A 15856-nucleotide genomic window follows, 5' to 3' on the forward strand; every position below is an offset into this window, starting at 1 on the left:
AAGCGGAGATTTTGGCCTCCCTTCCCAGCTAGGACCTCCCAAAGGCTGTGACGCTATGCTCATTTACCCCGTTAGAACCTCTTGTTTCCTTCTCCTCCATCACTTGACTTGCCAAGCACTTGCGTTTTGCCAGTGAGCTGGTGATTTTTTCTGGAAGTGAAACTTCACAGCCAGCACTTCCAGAGATGTCATCCTGTTGATGTTTTTGCCAACCAGCCGCCATGGGTCCCACCACCGTCTCTTGCTAGGTACAGCCCACCAGCATCTTCAGGCTCTGCTTAGTGTGTGTGAAGTAATTTTGGAGGAGCAACACAAACTACTCCTACTGCTTTGGAGGAGCCACCTGAAACTACAGCAAAAGGGGCTGTAGTTTCAGGTTGACACCAACCAGTTTTGGTGGAAGCCTCAGTCTCCAACCTCTGCCAAAGTTTTTCACAAGACTGAAATTTCCCAGACCCATCCACAGCCCCAAAAGCAGTGCCGATGCAGCTCTGAGACGGCAGCCTGGGCTTGGGAAAGGCTCCAGAGCAAAGAGACCAGGGAGAAGGAAAAATTCTGCAGTGATACAAAACCAAGGTTGGAAGGAACTCGCCTTGTCCTATCAGCCATGAAACACCATGTTGCTTCATGACCTGTATCTGCGCTTGTCCATGTAGCTACAAAACACCATGTGTTCGTACTCTGTTCACCCATCTGCTGAGCAGCTCCAACTGTTGCCTCTGGCTTAGGGGCTGCTGAGCTTGGGGACAAGATTTGGGTGGCCACAGGAGCTGGTTTTGAATGAGGAAGGCTTAGATTCCCCAGTTTCAGACCAGCAAGAAGTGGGATTTTCAACTGTACACAGTCACGGGATTTTATTTCCTCAATGAAAGGCAATCTGAAAATATTAGTGGATATTGTTGGATCTAAAAAACACACACATTGTTCCTTCCAGGTCAGGAACAGTGCCCGGGGTTGCAGCTATTCCTGCTTCGGACTCAAAGCAAATAACCACACATCTGATGACGAGTGTTCTCATATTCATTACTGTCTTGGTTTCTTTTTACATTATTTAGTCAGCTAATTGCAAAAAGCATTACAAGGAGGGAAAGGAGTTTAAACGAGACCCAGCATAGGGCACCCGTGCAGCCTGGAGCTCCAGCCAGGTCTGATCCGGGCAGATACTTCAGCACGTTCCCACCCTTAATCGCAGGAGCGACCCCACAGGAGACAGGGAGATTAGAGTGTATGGCCCATCTGCAGTGTAAGTCCATTCTCGAATCGGGGAAATGGCTCAGATTTGGAGCAGCGTGTTGATGCTTAGACAAGCATCCAAATTTACAGAGCAAAAACATCACATTCCCTCCCCGAGGACAGTAGAGAAGCGAGCAGAAGACCAGCCCACACATTCACCTGCGCTTTCGGGGCTGGGAGACAGTTTCTGAGTGTGTTTTGCTAATGAAGCTAATGAAGCCCCAGAGATGTCACAGCTTTGGCTCAGGGCAGGTTTTGAAACCCAGGACCAGCTCTGTGGCCTTCTGTCAGGAGATGCAAGAGACGCCGGCACTTCCTAGCAGAGCACAAGTCTGTCTGTGATGCACTGCAAATGCCACTTCCAAAGATTTTTCTATGGTGAAACCTCCAGTGGGTCTTCTTTCAAATCCTCATGGTCCTCATTCTCCAGCTGCTCCAGTTTGCTGGATTTCTCATGGATGATCTCCCCAGGAGTCTTCAAAAACCTGCAATACATTTTTTTAAGGGCATGTCCAAACCCAGCCCCAAAGCAGGCTGTAAGTGCTGGAGCCCTTGCCCTCATCAGCTGAGCTCTGGAGCTTGCCAGAGGGTATCTCCCACCCCTGGGCTTCGCTGAGGATCCCAACTCTTGCTTTGCACCCAGGGTGCCCCAAGCCCGGGGAGACAAAGCTCAGCACTTCTCAGCCCAGAGCGGGCGCTTTAAGCCTATATTAGCCTCAAGGAAGCAGCCAGCACTGAAAACGGGAGGCTCCTGATGTATTTCCACCCCTTCTTCTGTCTGGAGGTGAACTTCAGACCTGGTCTCACTGGGGAAGAGGAAGGAAGTTTCCAGCTCAGGTGGGCTTGGGGACAGTTCCCCCAGCAGCAGCCGGACCCCACGCAGGAGGGCGGATGGATGCTGGTCTCGGGACAGGCTGCTGGCCTGCAGCCCTGGAACACACATGGCATGGGACCCAGAGCCCCGATGTCCCATCTCCTGGCTCGCACAGGAGACAGCCTGGGCACAAACCCAGCAGGGTGCTGCACTGGCAGGGAAGGATAAAAAGAAACAAACCAAAAAGCAACCACTGAGGTTTTGCAAAACTAAAACCAGTCCAGGCTTCTATACCTCAACACGAAGGCCGATTCCAGCTCCGAGATGCGCACAGCCGCTGCAGGACGCCTGAGTCACTGCGCCAGGCTGGGACCAGCCCCTGATCTCCCCTACAGCACCACAAACCCAGCCGACAGACCACGTCCCCACGCGTTACCCCAACAGACAGCGAAGACGCTGCAACTTCAGCTCGGTCTGGACCAGCAAGACGAAGCAGCTGCCAACATCTGGAGCCCACCACCTTCCTGTGCCCTGTCCCCACCATCCCAGGCAGCTCGTTTCTCTGACCTGCTTCATCTCACCTGAACAGCAGCTTCTGCCCCGGCTCCTTTTTGATGATGTTGAGTTTGTAGTAATGCCTGAGCGCTCGTGACATCTTTTCATATGTCATGTTCATCCGGTTCTGGAAGAAGAAAAGAATTGGGTCTGAGGAAAAGCAAGCACCAACACCTGGTTTGGGTCAGTCTGCAGGAGGACTACGTGTGGGACACTCGAGGTGGTTCTTGGGCATTGCGGGCTGTGATGTGGGTCTCTAACCCAGACTTGCTTCTGGGTCCACAGCCATCATGGTTTGCTTCCCAGCAGATGAGAAATCCTCTTTAATCACCCAGAGTTTGGCATCTCTCAGTAGCGCTGCGCCCACGCTGTCTCACCCTTCCCAGTCCCTGTGCCATCAGCTCTGGGGAACACGTCATGAAGGCAACATGCAGAAGCCCAGAAATGACAAATTTGTTCTCAACTGTATTTACCTTGTGGTTCCCCCAGAGCTGGGCAAGTCCGTTTGGGTTAACGACACGGAAGACCTTGGCTTCCTTGTCTTCCCACTTGATGTAGGGCTCATAGCGACTGTCGGAGAGGAGCTGGTACACGTAATCCCACAGCAACCTGCAGTCTGAGCATCGGTGGAGAATAAATAGTCACAGAGCTCCCACTAAGACACCTGTGCTCCAGTAAGGGTCAAATCAGCAACAGAACTGCGCTTGTTAACAATGATAATAAATGTAAGAAGAGCTCATGCACAGCACTTTTATTGCTAGATCTCAAAATACTAGCCCGAGCTACATTTTTCAGGTGGGGAAACTGAGGCGTGGAAGCGCACGCACACTGACGCACGGAATAAATGGGAGACAGGTAGGCAGACAGGACAAAGCACACCCTCATTTCCCCAAGGAACCAGGCTACAAATTCAGATTTACCTGCAATTTTCCCATCTGCTGGGGCTGATAGGGCTGTAGGAAAAGAGCAGATGGCATCTGCCCTGCAGGTGCCCTCCGAGCCGGGATGGGAGAGGTTCAGCGGCTCCGCGCGGCTGTGGGACAGGGGCTGCACCGCACAATCCAGGCAGGAGGAAACAGCAACTGGGGCAGCCTCAGCTCTGCAGTCTGTCCCTGGGGAAATAAATAACAACCCTATGATGTATTATAGCAGGTCTCAAGAGATCTTCCAAAGCCCTGAAACACCCAGGGAGGACCAGCCCAGGTCAGTTATCAGCCTGGCACCAGCCCAGCCAGAGGAGGCAGGTACACAGGAAAGCCTGGGATTTTCCTAAGGTGAGAGCAACTGAAGGTCCAGGGGGGTTAGAGGAGATGCCAAGTAGGATATGGGTCAGATCCAGGAGAAAAGATGGAATAGGAGAATACAGCAGAGTACAGGCACTACATTTGTGAACTGCTGCAGGAGCTTAAGGTGTTTGTTACCCTGCACCTGATCCAGCAGGAGAGCTCAGGACAGTACTCCAGAGCCACCACCATACAAAGCCAGCCACTGACACTAACCAACCCACCCCAACTCCTACCTAAGCCCTCCAAGAGCACTAAAAAGCCCTGCTGGCCCTGACCAGCCCCACCTGGAGTCTCTCCCCACCCCACCCGTTGGCCCAGAAGCGCTATTTAAACTCCGCCCTGGCCCCTCAGCCCTTTCCCACCTATGCTCTAGGAGAACTGCTCACCAGCCATGGTTGTGCTTCTGCCTGACTATTCACTCCTCAGTCCAGATCTCAACTTGCAGATGGATTTCATAGCATAGCTATAGCCTCACTTGGTCACCAGGGACCCACCCGGAGATCCCTAGACTCGATTCTGACCAGACCTGCTTCATCACCACAAGCTTTCTTGAAAACCTGGACATTATTGGACCTGGCTGCCATCTCCAGGACTGTCCTGCTTGGCTTGCAGAGGTACTGTGGGATGGGTTTAGCTGATTGAGCTTCAAGCCCTAGATGTGCACTACCTGCTATATAGCTGAGGGCAGGACAGCTTGGTGGAGACATCATACCTTCCTCTGTGCTCCCGGTCTCCCTGAAGGGTGGGTTCAGCAGAGGGCTGCACACCAGAGCTCTTCTTTGAGTCTTAATGTACTGAAGTATTTCATATAAGACATCACCTGCAGAGAAGGAAAGTCTGCTCAGATAACTTTGTATTATAGTAGAGACTCTCAGATGATGTTGTTGTTTATATTTCTGTGCTACAGAGTAAGAAGATATTCCCCACCCCAAAGCGTTTGCAGTCCAAATGGACTAAAGGAAGGAAGAGGGTTGTTCCTGTCTCCAGCACCCAACTGGACAGGTAGGGCTGAAGCTGGGTCTGCTGGGACCCGTCCGGCCCCTCTCAGCAGACCACCGCTTGTGCTGTACTTGATGGGCCTCAGAAACACCCTCACACTCGCTCTAACCTGAGCTTGGAGCTCGGTATCTGAAGTCATCCTTGGTGAGGATGCACAGGGCTTTGCCGTTCATTTCAAACTTGCTTTCATCCGTTTGCCGAAGGGAATACTCTTTCTCAGCCCATCTTAGCCAGTGGATCACGTCGTCCTTGCTCCACAGTGAGGGCTGGATTCCTGAAACCAGGGGCAGCCTCTGAAACAACTCCGTCTCCATCTTCAAAGCTGCTGTGGGGTGGGGGGAGTGGGGGTACTGGTCTTCTCCATCAGCAAACTTTCCCTCTATATTAAGTACTCACAGGTCAAAACCCCAAAAGAGAGAAAATGAACCCTGATGACTGGTCAGTCTTGTCCCCCTTGACAGCAGGGAATGGTCCCTGGGTGGGACACCACGGCCGTACCCACCATGTCCCACCCTGTGGGAGATTCTTTTCTTTTTTTTAAGCAGTGTTGACTCACTCAACATCTACTCACTCAGCCTGCCTGGAAGCTTGAAGATCTCCCCCTCGCTGATGGGTGTGTGTCTGGCCTGGGACAGGGCTGCTAACGAAGCTGTGACAACGGGGCTGGAAGAGCTGACTGTCACTTTACCCTGGGGAAAAGAGATCAAACGCATGAGCGGGGGAAAATTCCCGACTCCACTCCCGCCTTTGCTTTGGAGGCGCTTCCACTGCAGTAAACACTGCTCAGAGCATTTCTAGCTGGTTTCTCATAGCAGTGTCATGCACTGACTGCAGCGTTTCCATGATGGCTCTAGATCCTTCACCAGCCCTAGGATGAATCTCTGGTTGCCCAAGACAATGTTAGTAGCCAGAGATCCCCATCGCTTTTTCCAGTTCTTTTCTTTAGCGGAGGTACCTGCCCTTGCCCAGGCTCTAGATGTGGGTTGTCCATCCCCGCTGCCCCATGGCTGCAGGGGAAGCAGAAGATGGAGCCAAGACTGGCAGAGCCCGCAGTGCCCGGGCTGGCTCTTGCTTCCTGCAGGATCCTCAGATGCTCGTCGGACATCCAGGGTTTTAGGACAGTACTTCAATTCTTTAGAGTTGTGAAAATACAGCTGGCGATAGTGCTTAGATTTTTGTCTTAAAAACACTGTATGAAGAGATCTCTCTAACTTTTCCACTCATGACAAAAGTGGAAATGGCCATCCCCACGTTCAGAAAGATGTCCACGCATCTTGCTCTCCTGCCATGAAGTCCCAGCCCCTCAAGAATTACTCCTCCCTCTCGGTTGTTCTTTAAGGACCCCCTCCAGCCTCACTGAACGGGGGGGATGGTCAATGCTGGGAGGAGAAGCAGCCGCAGCGCCTCGGCCGGGCTGGGGGTCAGCATCCCCCCCACGCTGGCTCCGGGCTCTCATCCAGGGCCAGAAGGGAGCGCAGATCCTGCTGTCAGCCCCATCTACATCTTGAAATATAACTGGCAGCCAAGCAGATAATATTTCCCCTTAAAAATCTGTTAACGTGAATCCCAGCAATTTCTCAGCTTCATTCTCTGGAAAATTAACAATTTTGCCTACAAATAGTATTTTCCGAAGCTTTTGCCAACTCTGGGCACTTCAATGCACCCTCAGGCAGATCTTCAGAGGGGCTTTGAGCAGACAGAGCTTCTCGACCGTGTGTGGGGGTCGAGGAGATGAGCTCCCCTGAAAGTCCAGGGGTGAAGAAAAAAAAATCACAAGTGTGCCTTGATGTGGTGGTTGGGCACATCTTAAATGCCAAGCTTGTGTCCCCAAAACCAGGAGCAGAGGAGACTGGAGCAAAAGGCTCCAATCCCTCCCTGGGAAAACGCTTCCCTGTCATCTGGGGAAGTTGTGGTGGGAGAAAGGCAGTGGTTTGGGGATGGATGAGGGGTTTTCTTCAGCAGAAGAGTGAGTGTTAATTTGCCCGCTGGCGGTGTAACGATCGCTGGCTGTCGCGGGGTCGTTGGTTTTAGCAAAGCAAGCAGCGGCATGAGATCATGTGAGGGAAATCAGAGAAACTCCAGTATAAACTCTGAGCAGGCTGGAGAGCAATGCAAACTCTTTCAGATTCATTCTAAGCAATAAGCTACGGGGAAAAATAAAAACGAAAGAAATACGCAGCGTATTTTGTCTACAACTTGTCAAAAAGGTGGTTTAGTTTTCTCCCATCAGCGTGACACTCTTACAATGAGATTTCAGTAAAAAACAGATCAAATGTTTGTTATCTTTTCTTGCTCCTAAAGATTTCTAGAGCATGAGAGACACATTCTTAATTTGTATTACTTTGTACCAATTTAATGTTCTTGCTTTTCTCCCTGCTTAGCTGCTTTCACGTGTTTCTGAGGCAGTGTTTTCTCTCTCCAAGAGGAAATATCGACCCTGGAGGGGTTCGAGCGGGAAAGTGAGAAAAAGCGGGGGGGGGGGGGGGGGCACCCCCCACACGTGCGAGAGCCGCTTTCGACTTAGTCCCAAACTGGGGGGATGGAGCCCCCCCGGCCGCTCTGGGCTACGTGAGGTTGTTTGGAGGCGGATGGAGGGGTCACCCCGCCCCGGTAAATCAAAATCGTTAATTGAGGTGGGGGCGGATGGGACCGGACGGCTCTTACCTGCATCCCCGGTGGCGGCGGGTGGCCGGACCCCGCAGCGGCTCTCGGCGCTGCCCCCAGCCCAGTGCGAGCCGCGGCTCGGCGCTGCCCCGGCGCGGGCGGGTTCCGGTGCTGCGGCCGCTGCGGCTTCGGCGCGATCCTTCCGGGAAACGAAATCGAAACGAACCGGAGCCCCGGGAGGCAGGAGAACGGCGCGGGGGGGAGGGGGGGGGGCAGGCAGCGCCCGGGGTTCTGATGTTCCCTTCCCGGTGCCGTGACCCCGCGGTCCCCTCCGGTACGATCGCCGCCTCCGCGCAGGGGATCCCGCCCGCTGCCGGGATAGGGACAGGGCCGGTGGCCGCAGCCGGCCCGGGGGTCCCGGTGTCCCCGGGGCTGTGAACAGTACCCCCGGGGACTGACGCGATGCCGGAGGAGGGAGGGGCCCCGGGACAGGCCGGAGGCGGGGTGGGCAGCTCGAATACTTGCTTTTACACCTTTTCTCCACCGGGAACGGCCGGAACGGGACAGGGCTGTCCCGGGGGGAGCACGGGGAGGGGCGGAGGCCCGGAGACAGCGGGGAGCGGGACTGCGTGTGTGGCCACCGGTCCGTGAGCATCGGGCCATGAACCCCGGGAGGTGCGCTACGCTGCACGTGCACCGGGACACACGCGCGCACCGGCACGCCCCGCCACCCCCGGTGTGTCCCGCCCCTCCCTCTCTCTCGGTCTCCCATTGGCCAGCCGGCTTCGAGCGCGGGGCCAATGGGGTAGCGGCGGAGGCGGGGCGGGGCTTAGCGGCGGGACCCCGCCCTCCGCCCTCCTGAGGGAGCGGCCTCGGCGGGGACGCGGTGAGTGAGGCCTAAAGGCGGGGGGGGGCGGCGGCTGGGGGCCCTTCCTCGCTCTCCGTGGGATCTAGGGTGTCTCGTGGGCCCTTCCTGGCCCTCCGTGGGGCTTGGCGGGACTCTTTCCGGTCCTCTGTGAGCCTTTGGGCCTTGGGCTTTAGCAGCCTTCCCGGCCCTTTGAAAGCGGCTTATGGGCCTCGAGGGCGCCCACTGTATGCTCGGGGGAAGGTGGGGGTGCTCAGGGCTCGGGGGAGGCCTTCCCTGTCCCCTGCCGGCATTGAGGAGGATGTCCGTGGGGCCGAGGGAATGTCCGTGGGGTCCCCGTGGACTCTGTTGTTCCGTGTGGGCTTTGGAGGGGCCTGTGGGGCCGGGGGCCGGCCCTTCCTCTGTGGGCCTTTGGGGAGGGGGTTGTGGGGCCTTCTTTGTGTGCACTGAGGAAGGGCCGTCTATGGGGCTGGGGGTGCCTCCCCCTGCCCCGTGTTTACTCGGAGAAAGGGGCCTTTGGGGCCTCTCCTACACCCTGTTTGTGTTGGGCAGGGGTTGGGACTGTTATCCCTTGAGTTGCTGCTGCCTCCCTGCATCTTTGACACGTTTCCCTTTTCCCCCCGCACTGTGTGGGAGGCCTCGGGGCCTGCACCGTGCCCAGTGCCCTTTGGTGAGGCCTCTGCTTCTGACCACCACCCCCGGAGCAGGAAGCAGCCTCCTCTCGGGGGGGCTGGTTGGTCACGCTGCCCTCCCACGCCTGGTCTGGGCTTTGTAGGTTGGTGCGTTATTATTCTTAAGCATGTTTTTAGGCTTGAGTCTGTCTTACCTTTCCTCCCTCCTTTCTGTGCTTTGAAAGGGAACAGGAGTTTCTAAGGGGTTCTCACCTAAACAAGTGCAGTATGTGAGACCTCGGCCTGCCTCTGCTCGTACGCACCTTTTTGTGTTGTGACTTTGCCCGTCTCCAATCCTGTTGTCTCTGTACTGCCTTCTCAGTGACCTGAGGCTTTTCAGGGAATGGGTAATAATAATGGTAACGATCTTGGGCATAAACCTGCAAGGTTGAGAACACAGATCTGTAGGCACAGTGTTTTTGAATTACTTTGCCAGAGTTGCTACAAACCCAAATCTTGTTGTAGCAGTAAGTTATGGCTTTAAGGCAGAAAATTCACCTGTGCTACCTGTGTCTGCCTTATCCTCACCATAAAATCACAATCCTTCCTGCTGGCATTAGCAGCAATTGCGAACTGTTAATCGGAAGGAAATTGTATCCAGGAAATCAATAGAAAGGCTCAGCTCTCCCTTTTCAGGTGTGACCTTGTTTACTCCCATGGCTGGACTGTGAGACCGCACAGCTGACAGTTACCTGTATTTGAGGGTTATAAATACTTCTGCCCTCAGTTTGTAGAAGCATTTTCAGTTATGTAAGCATCGAAACAGTGAATTATTTGGCTCAAAAACTGTGGGTTAGTCTTGTCAGTAAAGCTGCTGTAAGAGTTGTTAGTTATTATTATTCACACTGGATTCACACATGACTTTTATTACAGTGGAGCAGTTTTATTTAGGGAAACAGTCACCTTTTACTAAAATAGACTGATGCTGTTTACAACATCCAGGTACTTATATCACTGTTAGTGATATAAGGCAGCTGTACAACAGGTGCTTATACTGGCACAATTGTCTTTATTTTCTATAATAACATCCACGTTAGAGGGTCTTCTGTGGTCTGATCTTGTGGTTGAAATTGAGCAGTTTACGTAGACTAATCCTAAGTGAAACATGTGCTAAAGACTGTGTCCAGACTTACTTCAGCTCATCTTAAAGCAATTAAGAACAAGTTGAAGTAAGTTATGCTTTCAAGGAAATAGGTGTGTGCCAAGTTAGCTAAATTGGTGTTTGTTTCAAGATAGACTTATTTGCAGCACATGTAATGCTTTTTAATCTCTTTCAGTACTGTCTAGTACTTTCAGCTGCTAGAGTTGAAGGGCACGAGCTTTCTGTTTTATTTGGGCTTAAAAGGAGTGATCTTTCTGGTAGGAGTTAATCATATAATTTTATTTTGTGGGAGCTTTCTGTTTTATAGTTATGAAGTTGAGTGGACTTCATTGGGCCCAGTCAAGCTGCAGGTGTCTACCTGGAAGAATTTGTAGATGAAAGGACCAAACTGATTATTTATATACTTCTCAACAGTGGTGAGAAACAAGTTTTAGCAAAGACACTTGAGCTGTTTGATATAGATTGCATGCACCCACAGGCAGCAAAGGTGGTTGGTTTGGGGGGGTTTTGTTGATGTGTTTTGGGGTTTTTTGTTGTTCTTTTTTCTGGAAAGGTTTTGTGACAGTTCTTTGACTGGAAGGTAAGATCATAATTCCAAAGCCTCAAAAATGGAAAGCCTCAACATTGGTCATAATTGTGCTAACAGAAATGTATCATCTAAGATCTACGTGAACGTGGCCAAGTTTGTGGGATGTGTCCAGTATAAAATTACTCAGTGTTACACTTTATTTTCCTGTGGCTTCAGAGGTAGCCTTACCTGAGCTATACACAGCAGTAATCTTTGTTTCCTTTCCCAAAGTATTTTCAACCATCAGAATAGAGAAACCCTCCCCCTTTTGCTGATTTGATCATAAATCTGATCTTGCCTCAGTTTGAGGTGTCTTCATATCCTGGCGTGTTCAGTCTTGCCTTCTCTGAATCCACGAGGTTTTATAACCACCCGCTTTGAGTTTTCTGTTCAGGATATTATAACATTTTTTTGTATGGAGATTCAGTCTGTCTTTACAGGTCAGGAGAAGTGAGAGTCACTTCTGGTTTTATTAGTTGATGCTTTCAGCACAAAGTTTAGGGCATGCCAGGATGTGTTTGTCACTCGACCTCATCTTGAACTCATTCCACATGCCTGTGACAGGCAGCCAAGTGTTTAGTTCTCGGTATAGCAGTGTCAAAGGAAGTAGAGTATAACATTGTTTAAAAGTAGTGCTATTAACTCCACTTTAAATACCTGAAAACCCATAAGTAGAAAATTTGGGTGTAGAGAAAGGTAAATAATACTTCACCCTTTGTAATGAATTTGCTATAAGACTTCAGTGCTGTATAGCAATTAACACCACCTTTGTCCCCTTTTGCCAAAAGCTGTGATCATAAAGGAATATTGGCCAAGCAGTAGGCGGTAGTGGTATTGTATTAATAATTGCATCACAAAGTTGCAGTCCTGTTGTGAAAGTCACTGCATGATGACAGGCCGACTCAGCGACTCAATAACTTGTGAAAGGAGACTTGCAGAGCTACCTGAAATAGCACGTACCCGTGCGGCCTCTCTTAGTTGCGTGTTCTTGCCAAAGCCGGTGTCAGAAACTCCTCTTCCTACTAGAAAATAAAATCCTGTTTAATGAATGCAAAGTGAGCCTCCCTAAAAACTTTAGCTTGGGAACGGGCTCTGGGACTGTTGCCTTCTGCTTAGAGATCCCAGAGGAGCGTGTGGATAATGAGCTCTTTCTTTAGAGGAAAAATGCTGAATTGGTGCCTGCTGATAAAGGCCACTTCAGCTGTCTGAAGGATCTTCTGTTTTTTAAATGAATTGCTTAATAGAAAGTAAATTTAGCTAGAGGATCGGGTTGGGGGGGGGGGGATTTGGCCAGACTGCTGATGAAGCCCTCTCTGATTTCAGGTTTCTGATCTCGACATCCCCTCCAATTCCAACGTTCCCGAGTTTGAACTTCTGACCAGAACTGATCCCATCTGCATTCTGAGGAGCTGAATCGCCTTCCAGTGCTTGTTTCTTACCAGTGTCTGTACAGAGAAGCTGGGACTCATCGAGGCAGCTCAGGTGAGAAGCATCCAACCCCCTGTGCTCCAGGGTAAATGCGGAGTGCTTAAGCATGCCCTGCGCAGCCCTGCTTCATCCTGGGGTAGACACCCACTGCTGCGGGGGGGGGGCGGACCTGAAGGAGAGACTCCATCCAGCCTGCAGCACGGAGGGAGGCATATTAGCAGCGTGAATATCCAAACTGCAGTTTTCTGAGATGGGAATGGGTACTGGGTGATCTCTACTGTGGAGCTGTGGAGCCCGACATCCTGATTTCTCTACGGTGTGTTCCCCAGCAAGGCTTGGGTAGCTCACAGCTAAGATGGAGCCCTGGATGTGTCTGTGCCTGATGAGAGGAGAGGCCAAGGAAAAATGGTTTTGAGGGTCGAAGGATATCCAGCTTTCCAGAGAAGTGGGTTAAAACAGGAGGGCAGAGATGAGGAATGTGTCCTCTAGCCTCAGGTCTAGAAGTAGCAGGGAGATGTTGTTTTTTATCAAGAGCTTGTTAGCTTGTACCCGTGGAACTGGTGACAGGAATTCCTTTGCAGCAGACTGGTGACCGAACCAGGCTGGGTTGTGACATAGCAGAACCACAAAGGCAGAGCAAAGTGGGCTTTCACGTGGATGTTTCAGGTGTCTGTTACAGGGAAATAATTACAGATGCTGTAAGTAACTGAAGTCCCGGGACTTGCCTTCCCTATGTCTCATTTCATCAGCTTTCATGGCAGTTTCTTCTCCTGTCTCTCGTTCAAGTTCAAATTTGCGGTTGTGATATGTCCTCTGACCTGAGCACAGACTGTATGCTGGCCTGTGTATTTTTTGGCTGTGCCTTTCAGAGCACAAAAGAGGGCTGGGACTTTTGAAGGGCAGCTGTTTCACGAGCACAGGCCTGAAATTGAGAAGTAAAATCAATGGCTGTTAGTCTTAGAAGAGTCATTGACCATGGGCTGTAGTCACTGAGGTTCAACATTCAGTAATTTTGTCTGCAGTGGCTGGAATTGCTTTTTCCCTGGCTTTTGCCCTCAGAAATGTGTTGTGTGCAGCTATTAAAAATGGTGTTAATCCACCAATTGCTCCTGAGCGTGGGAATGTTCAGTTACCACATCGGTTTTGCTACTGAACACGCAAATGGAGTAATACCCGTGTGAACTGTAAACTGGAACAGTTTGTATGTATCCCACTGTCACAGTGACTATAGGACTAGTCAGCAGTTTACTCTGAGAATAAAAAACTGCCTGGGATCCAATACTGAAATAGCTAAAAAAAGGGAAAAACAGGAGTGAGGGAAATTGAATAAAGATAGAGAAATGAGAGCACAGCTCTGTGTGTGTCAGGTCTGCTTTTGCAATTTGTGGACAAATAATATGGATTGAAATGTATTAGTCATACTTTCAGTGGCAAACACATGTATTGCAAGAACTGGGGAATGAATGCAGCTACCAACTAGCTCTCATAAAATAGTGCTACATCCCTGACCTGTGTGTTGGGACGCAGTAGTTTAGTCTATTGAATCGGAGAGTTTTCAGAAGGAAGTAGAGCTTGGCAGCCATAAAAATAGCAGAACTGAACCTTGTGCCTAACGCTCGTCACAACGGAGCGGTGCGAGGACGTGCAAACCCGGTGGCAGCCTGCTCTTGTGACAGCAGTAAGAAACAGTGTATAATAATTAGTGATAGCAGCTGCATCGTAATGCTTCTTGTATGTAAAGTTTTGGCAACATCGCTTTCAAAAACAGATTAGGCGGGCAAAAATAGCAAGGCCATATTTAATAAAAGAAGGGTTTCCCCAATAAATATAATCCTGGGTCTGGAAAGTATAGCTGGGTCTCTCGGAGCACAGCCCTGTGGCTCGCTCTGCTGGGGCAACAGTTGGTCACATTTCCTGAAATTAATCTGTGTGTCCACATGATTCTGTAGGATGTCCTGTTAACCATCTTGATTAAGCATGCACCCCAACTTTAATGATTTTTCTCAGTTTAATAATCATTGATACTATTTTTCTCGAAGGGGTATCTGTCATACGACTTAAAAGACTGCAGTTCTTGCTGGGGGTGTTCTGCTAGCTTGGAGAAACTGGAGTGAAAGGTCCCCAAAGGAGGTGAGTAGGGAAAAGGCAGGAAGAGAGGAACTGTTGGTAGCTGTTGTGTTGCAGTGGCTGTAGCACCAGAGTTTCTAGTGGAACTGGAAATGAGCTGGGTGGGTTTTACAAGTCTCCCAGTTCCTGTGTGGTTAGTATCATCTGCTAGTTCAATGTAACTGGAACAAATAATGGAGGAAAACAGCATAAGGAAGCTTTAACGTATATGAAAGCTAGCTAATTTCTTCTTCCTCTGGGTGAGTGGATTAAAAATCATGGCGTTGCGTAATCTCTAGCCATGGAAAAGGTTACGTCTGTCTGGAATGTTATCTGCTGTAGCAGTTGGTAGTTATGAATGAGTTCCCTAATCCATTGATATAAATGTTCTGGCAGACACTTGCAAACCTTCTTGTAGTCTAATGCTTTTTGAGAAGACTGCCCTTCATCAGGTGTTAGGGACTGATACAGACCCAGGAGATGGAAGTTTACGATAGCCAAGGCCTTTTACACAGATACAGTATTTTAGAAAAAGGCTTTACTGCGTGTGTTTGGAAGGAGTCTTTGGAGATTTTCAAAATGTTTGCCTTATTTCTTGTAACCTTGTTCAGGGGGCCGACAAAGGAATAGAAAAGAAATATAGATTATTTAAATTTCAGTAAGTGCCCGTTTGCTGTTACAATTTGATTTGTTACCTCTGTGGAGTTTCTCTAATATATATGAGCACAATCTTTTGTCTTCTACAGGGTGTTTTCTATAGGATCTGCTTTGTTCTTTTTCCTTTCAGACAGACCGAGTTGCAAATATGAAAAATCTTAACATCATTCATTGGTCTTCAAATCAGATGATTCAGGTATATTTGTGAAATGGTTTAGTTTTAATATAAAGCACATCAAAATTTCAATTTTTTCCTAAGCCCTGGGGTTTCTATAAGATCCATTCTTAGGGTGTGTAAATAAGCTAATGTTTGAGTCATTTTGGACTAGACAGCTTTTAGCTTTTCCCCTTAATGCTGCTTATCTCTGGATCTCTGCACCGCAATTTAAAACCTTCTTTTTGAGTATGATCGAAAGCCATTGATCTGGATGGATCAATGGAGAAAAATATTGATTGTGCACATTTCTTGGGCACCTGTGAGCAGCAGGTGGGAGAGGAGCTTTCTCATTATCACCTCCCAGAATAGTCCTCTGTTTCCGATCCTGTAACGGGGCCCGAGCAGAGCACGCGTCTGCCCCCCTCCCTGCCTGTCCGTTTTCCAGTGTACGAGTGAGGCTGTGGTCAGACATGCTGTTCTGGCCAGAACAGGTTGCTGTGACTCAGCTCTGCGTCACTGCTCCCAGCCTGCTGGACGCGGTAGTCCCCTCGCAGGGCTGTATGATGCAGCTCTCTCAGAAAGACCCAAATGAACCTATTTGATAGTGAGGAAATGCGTTTACATGCAGTTCTGCTGTCAGGCTTGAGGAACAGTGATAAACAGCTGGGTTTGAATGTGCTGCGCAAGATACTGGAGTGAAACCAGTCTAATTATGTCTGTTACCTGGTGTTGGATGAGCAAGGGGGAAAACGGATTTCTGTTTACTGTTAATTATAAAGCTGTGAAGAGCTTAGTGCATTAGGGCTGTGCT

At 50.1% G+C, this 15856-nt stretch overlaps 2 protein-coding genes across 6 annotated transcripts in view; one reads left to right on the forward strand and one right to left on the reverse strand.

Annotated features, from left to right (window-relative positions):
- Nucleotides 1-837: 837 nt before the first annotated feature.
- On the reverse strand, nt 838-5671 carry ETV7 (ETS variant transcription factor 7). Its single transcript, XM_082494429.1, has 7 exons — nt 5459-5671; nt 4997-5161; nt 4601-4708; nt 3523-3714; nt 3076-3218; nt 2629-2729; nt 838-1718 (listed from the first exon to the last, which is right to left on the reverse strand). Exons 1-7 carry the CDS (start codon nt 5598-5600, stop codon nt 1607-1609), a joined length of 963 nt encoding a protein of 320 aa, XP_082350555.1. The 5' UTR covers nt 5601-5671; the 3' UTR covers nt 838-1606.
- A 2675-nt stretch (nt 5672-8346) lies between these two features.
- KCTD20 (potassium channel tetramerization domain containing 20) overlaps nt 8347-15856 on the forward strand; it is a 43599-nt gene continuing 36089 nt past the window's right edge. The window contains exons 1-3 of one of the 5 annotated variants that reach the window (XR_014269972.1): nt 8347-8377; nt 12021-12179; nt 15019-15084. The gene's annotated coding sequence lies outside the window, so the exon portion shown is untranslated. Of the gene's footprint in view, nt 8378-12020; nt 12180-14166; nt 14256-15018; nt 15085-15856 lie in introns of those variants that run through there. The other 4 variants (XR_014269973.1, XR_014269975.1, XR_014269976.1 and 1 more) reach the window with 4 other exon arrangements.

The sequence above is a fragment of the Vanellus vanellus genome, assembly GCF_965231255.1.
Source record: "Vanellus vanellus genome assembly, chromosome: 23".
NCBI lineage: Eukaryota > Metazoa > Chordata > Aves > Charadriiformes > Charadriidae > Vanellus > Vanellus vanellus.